Below are 5,951 nucleotides of genomic sequence, written 5' to 3'. Positions count from 1 at the left end.
GGAAACCTTGTCAACAATACAGCAGTCAGTCCATTCAGGCGATTGGATGATTTCAATAGATCTAAAGGACGCTTATTTTCATGTCCCTGTGGCAGAAGATTTTCAACAGTTTCTGCGATTTTCGGTGGGGAAACTTCATCTTCAGTTCGTATGTCTCCCGTTCGGGCTTTTCAACGTCCCCCCGAGTTTTCTCAAAGGTGTTGTTAGCCGTAGTGTCTCTATTGAGAACCAAAGGAATTTGTCTTTACCACTATTTGGACGATCTTCTGCTGCTAGCCCAAGACAGAGACCGTCTGTTATTACACAAGGATCAGGTTATCTCCACTCTTCAAGAATTCGGTTGGATCCTGAATCTAGAGAAGAGTCCGTTAATCCCTTCTCAGTCTCTTGTTATCCTGGGAGCACTCTTCAACACAGTAAAGGGTACCATCTCATTACCCGAAGGGAAGGTATCGGTAATTCGGGACAGAATTCGCCCGGCCTTCTCAGCCTCCCATCTCCAGGCTTTTCAGTGTCTGAGGATTATCGGCACTATGGTGGCCACGATTCCCATGGTGAAGTGGGCCCAATGGAAGATGAGACCTTTCCAAAAAGGGTTTCTTCACCAATGGTTAGGCGACAAAACTCAGCTTATCCGGATCACATCCTCAATGAGAAACTCTCTGCCCTGGTGGCTTCAGAAGGAGAATCTGTTCAATTGTCATTCCATTCTCCCCATCTCATGGATAGCAATAACTTTGGATGCCAGCAACAGGGGCTGGGGCACCCACTGTTTGACGGAAGTAGCGCAAGGCACCTGGGACTTACCTTCCAGGAGGATGGTGTCGAACATTCTAGAATTAAGGGCAGCCTTCTGGGCGCTCCTAGCTTTTCGTCATCTGAACTCAGGAACCTCGGTTCTACTCAGACTAGACAACACGACAGCAGTCGCATATATAAGGAGACAAGGAGCTACTTCAGGAGGTAGAGCCAATTATGTCTTGGGCTCAGAAGGATCTGGTCAACATTACAGCAACTTATGTTCCAGGGACGCAGAACGTTCAGGCGGACTTCCTGTCTCGAGTCAGTCTGGACAACAACGAATGGTCTCTTCGCGAGGACGTTTTCAGTTGGATTCTAACGTTGTGGTTCTCCCCAGAGGTCGACCTGTTTGCCTCCCCTTGCAACAAGAAACTGGCAAGGTATTATTCCAGGTTTCGGGATCCTCAGGCTTATGGAGTGGATGCACTGACGGATCGATGGTGGTTCAACAGAGCCTACGCCTTTCCTCCAACTCCTATTATTCTACAGTTCCTGCAGAGACTCAGATCAGAAGCAGTAGAAGTGATAGCTGTGATACCTTATTGGCCCAACAGACCATGGTTCCCACTACTAATGCTCCTCAGTGTCAGAGACCCGATTTCCTTACCTCTCAGACCCGATCTTCTATCCCAGGGCTCGAAGCTACATCCCTGTCCGGCCCATCTATGTCTGAGGGTCTGGTTTTTGAGAGGGGAAGGTTAGAGGCTCTGGGTTGCCCCAAGGAAGTCATTCCTACTCTCATGAGTGCAAGGAGGAAAAGTACCAACCAGGTGTATGAGAGGATTTGGTCTAGATTCACAAGACACATGTCCTCCAGGTCTTGCTCTGACGGTAATCTGACGGTTCAGGATGTTTTGGGTTTCTTACAGTCCGGATCTCCCTTTCTGTCAGCGCTCTTCGTGTACAAGTCTCGGCAATCTCTGCCTTTTCCGGAGTTTCTTGGGCTAAACATCCTTTGGTTCAACAATTCTTTAAAGGAGCAATTAGACTTAGACCACAGAGGAAACCTAGATTCCCCAAGTGGGATTTACCGCTGGTTCTTGACTTCTTCTCACAACTGGACAGACCACTTTCAATCAAAGAATTGTCCCTAATGACATCTTTTTTGGTAGCCATATCTTCGGCAAAGAGAGACTCTTAGATACAGTCTCTAGGGTCAAAGGAACCTTTTCTCACATTCTTCCCTGACAGAGTGGTCCTAGTGCCAATGCTGGGGTCGAATCCAAAAGTTACCTCAGTCTTCCACGAAAATCAGGATATTACTCTTCCTACCTTTAATTCTGCTGGGAGTCAGGATCTTCATCCTCTCGACATGGGAGTTATTCTTAAACGATACTTGGAGGCAACAGCTTCTTTCCGACAATCAGATTATCTTTTTGTTCTTTTCCACGGTAAAAGAAAAGGCCTTAGGGCTTCGGTTAGATCCATCTCCACGTGGGTGGTTCAGGCGATCCAGTGGGCTTATAAAGAAAAGGGCTTGGCTCCTGAGGCGGTTATAGCACATTCCACAAGAAGTCTCTCTACTTCTTGGGCAGCTTCACGTCATGTGGCTCCTGAGGTTATCTGCAAAGCTGCCTCTTGGTCATCCATTCATACATTTATGGCTCATTATTGTGTTGAACCTGCTAGTTTATCTTCCGTTGATTTTGGTTTAAAGGTGCTGTCGGTTGACAGTGTTAAATACATTTTTGTTCAGCATTTTTGCCCACCCGAGTGTGTTTGGTGAGTTATTTCCCACACGTTGCTGCCATGGAGTCTGTCAGGAAAATGGAAAATTCCTATCAAAATACTTACCGTAATTTTCCTTTCCTGATGGACTCCATGGCAGCAGGAGTTCCCTCCCAAAATGGCTGGAGTAGGCTAGTTACCGAACACGGCCATGGGCAGGGTGCAAAGATTTATGGGAGTAGTGTCCTATAGGGTAGTGGAGGCGGGACTTAACCCACACGTTGCTGCCATGGAGTCCATCAGGAAAGGAAAATTACGGTAAGTATTTTGATAGGAATTTTCCATTTTTCACATAAAAACAAAACCATAATAATGAATATTTACTGCAAATCAGTGCGACTTCTGCTGTTGCCTTTCAGAGACCAGTTCAGAAATGCATGGCTTTACCTTGGCAAGTGCCACTCTCATGTCATTTTTGCAACAAAGTCTGTTCCTTTTCTTAGTTTTTATGTCCAGCATCCTCGATATGTTGTAACAAACGGTATGAAAATCTCCAGAGCTTTCTTAGCAATAACAGGGTACTTTACCATGCTGGATATGACTCTCTTGTAGGAAAGTATCCGTCGAGAGACTTTGTAAGCAAATCTAAGTGCGTGGCAATTGCTTGCTTCAGTTCCGCGGGTACAGAAATGTCTCCGATTCCAGATACATCTTCGATCTTACTTACACAGTCATCTAGCAGGGGAAAGTTTGCAAAGTTATCGTTCTCTATTCGTCATTTCCATAACGGTAGCTTTTTTTTAAAAGCCTTCAGGTTTTCTTCCGCTTTGATGATGTTGACTCCACCGCCCTGCATCTGTTGATTGAGATTATTGAGAGCTGCGAACATATCAGCCATGTACGCTAAAATGAGAATGAATTCAGAATTTTTGAAGCAATCTGCATGACAATGTTGGTGCTCTTGCAAAAACAGGGCTAATTCCACACGCACGGCAAAAACACGATTCAGCACCTGTCCCCGGGATAACCACCGAACGTTAGAATGGTACAGAAGTACCTCGAATTTAGATCCCATTTCTTTACACAGCTCCCTGAAGATGCGGAGCCTCAGAGCACTATTTCGCACATAGCTCACGCATTCCACTACAATTTTTAATACTTCTGCCAGTTTTAAAGGCAAGGTTTTTGTTGCCAACGCATGCCTGTGCAGAATACAATGCGTAACAATGATGTGTGGTGCATCGGCTTTCACTAGCGCACCAAATCCAGACTTTCTTCCTAGCATGGCTGGAGCTCCGTCCGAACAAACTGCAGAAACCATATCCCACAAAAGATTGTTGTCTTTGAAGAAGTCATCCACAAGTTTCTTCACAGCAGCTGCCTTAGTTGTTATTGTAAGAGGCTTACAAAATAAAAAATCTTCCTTTATCACGTCGTTTTTCACATAGCGCGCGAATACTGCAAGCTGGCTTAGATTGGAAACGTCTATGCTCTCGTCGAGTTGAAGGCTGAATTTTGCCGGGCTTGAAATCAGATCTGCAACTACTTGAGCCAAGATGTCTTTGCCTATGTCCTCTATTCTGTCGCTGATGGTGTCATTTGAAAGAGGAATTTGGGATAACTTAACTTCAGCCGCTTTTCCCAGCATGATATTTGCCATCGTTAGCACAGCTGGTTTTATGAGTGTTTCAGCAATTGTGTGTGGTTTTCCCTGCTTTGCGATCAGGTAAGCAACTTCGTACGATGCTGTGAGGATCGGTTTGTTGATGGGTACAAAGCCGAGAACAGGCAGAGTAGCCTTTTCATCAAATCTAGCTCTCTTCACCTTGAATTCAGCGAGCGTTGTATTCTTGTGATTTCCATGCAGCTTAAGGAAGTGTTCTCTTAGTTTTGCCTCTGCTAGACTAGAATTGCTCAACTTGGCATTGCAAATCATGCAGTTAGGATGCTGACTCCCATCACGTTCCGTTATACATGTGAATCCATATTGTACATATTCATCCAACCACTTTCTTTTTTTGCTTGACATAGTTAGTATGAAGAGATTAAAATATTAAGAAAGAAATCACACAACGTACCATCACGACAGTTACAATTCGATTACTGGGCGCACCAAATTCCCTTCAGCACAGATAGGCCGCCTAGCGATGTGGCGTTATCACCTGCAGCCAATTATGGACGACTGGGGCGTGTCATCACGAATCATATGAATCGGATGTGTGTCTTGACTTCCGCCGAACCCACGAGACTTACTCACCAAACCCCTGGTGTTCGATCGAACCCAGGTTAAGAACCACTGATCTAGGGGATACCCATGCTGGGTAAAATGCAGGGTTTTTGTAAAAAGATAGTAGAGGATTATGATTGCAACTGATTTCTGAATTTGTATCTGTCCCATAAGGAAACAAAATGTTTTGTAATTGGATTACGCAACCCTCTACAATCTCTCGGAGAGAGCCAAATCAGGTTTGCCATTGACAAGGGATGACATTCAGCAGCTTTGATTGATGCCCATAGGGGGGATTCTTGTAGTGCATGATATTTAGTTAATGATGCTATATGTGCTGCTCTATATTAAGATGCGAAATTAGGACAACCTAGATCTCCATTTAATTTAGGGAGGTAAAGTGTGTGTTGCTGTGTACGTGGTCTAGAAGAACCCCATATAAATGCATTTGCCTTTTTCTGTATAATTCTCAGGTAATAGGTAGGAATTGGAATTAAATGCAGAAAATCGACAAGGGAAATAGGAGACCACCGCTCCAGGTCAGTTCACCAAAGGACTGCTCACTCTCAAAGCAGGTAAGGGTCCCAGGTGCAGGCTGATTGCACAGACCAGATAGATGAAGAATGAACAAAACTCTGGACAGCCGCACTCTGGTTCAGATGAAAAGTAAAAAGTGCCTTTTATTTCTTCAAACTAAAATAACCTCACATCACACAAATAACAACAACAAAGGGAGAAAAAAAAATTCTGACGCGTTTCACGCTAAGCCTAGTGCTTACTCATAGCTGATTTTTTGTTTTAAATGTAAGGCAAATATATACCATACAGAGGGTCAACATGTGATCAGAAAATTAAACGTGAAAACCAGTAACAGCTGGTGAAGAAGAGGGAAAAAGAAAAGGGAAAGAGAAAAGAAAATTATGTAGTGAATGACCCCTCAGTGAGAATCAGATATATCAATTGTGTGGAAAATATATTTAATTGAATAATAAACAGAGTATATAAAATGAAATAAAATTAATGTGCAATGTGTTATGAACTTGAAGAGAAAATGTGAGTGAATGTATGTGAATAAAAAGTGAATAATATAATAATATGAATATATAAATAGTGCCTAAAAAATGCCTTACATTTAAAACAAGAAATCAGCTATGAGTAAGTGCTAGGCTTAGCGTCAGATTTTGTTTTTTTCTCCCTTTGTTGTTATTTGTGTGATGTGAGGTTATTTTAGTTTGAAGAAATAAAAGGCACTTTT

General features: G+C 43.4%; 1 protein-coding gene across 1 annotated transcript; it reads right to left on the bottom strand.

Annotated features, from left to right (window-relative positions):
* Nucleotides 1–3,244: 3,244 nt before the first annotated feature.
* LOC143925511 (protein FAM200C-like) lies at nucleotides 3,245–4,498 on the bottom strand. Its single transcript, XM_077450010.1, has one exon. The coding sequence runs from the start codon at nucleotides 4,496–4,498 to the stop codon at nucleotides 3,245–3,247; it is 1,254 nt and encodes a 417-aa protein (XP_077306136.1).
* Between the last annotated feature and the right edge of the window lie 1,453 nt (nucleotides 4,499–5,951).

Source organism: Lithobates pipiens, unplaced genomic scaffold (assembly GCF_037356315.1).
Source record: "Lithobates pipiens isolate NorthernLeopardFrog02 unplaced genomic scaffold, aLitPip1_a1.2 Scaffold_10, whole genome shotgun sequence".
NCBI classification, from domain to species: domain Eukaryota; kingdom Metazoa; phylum Chordata; class Amphibia; order Anura; family Ranidae; genus Lithobates; species Lithobates pipiens.
The sequence above is the reverse complement of the archived record's forward strand: the minus strand, read 5'-3'. Positions and strand labels throughout refer to the sequence as shown.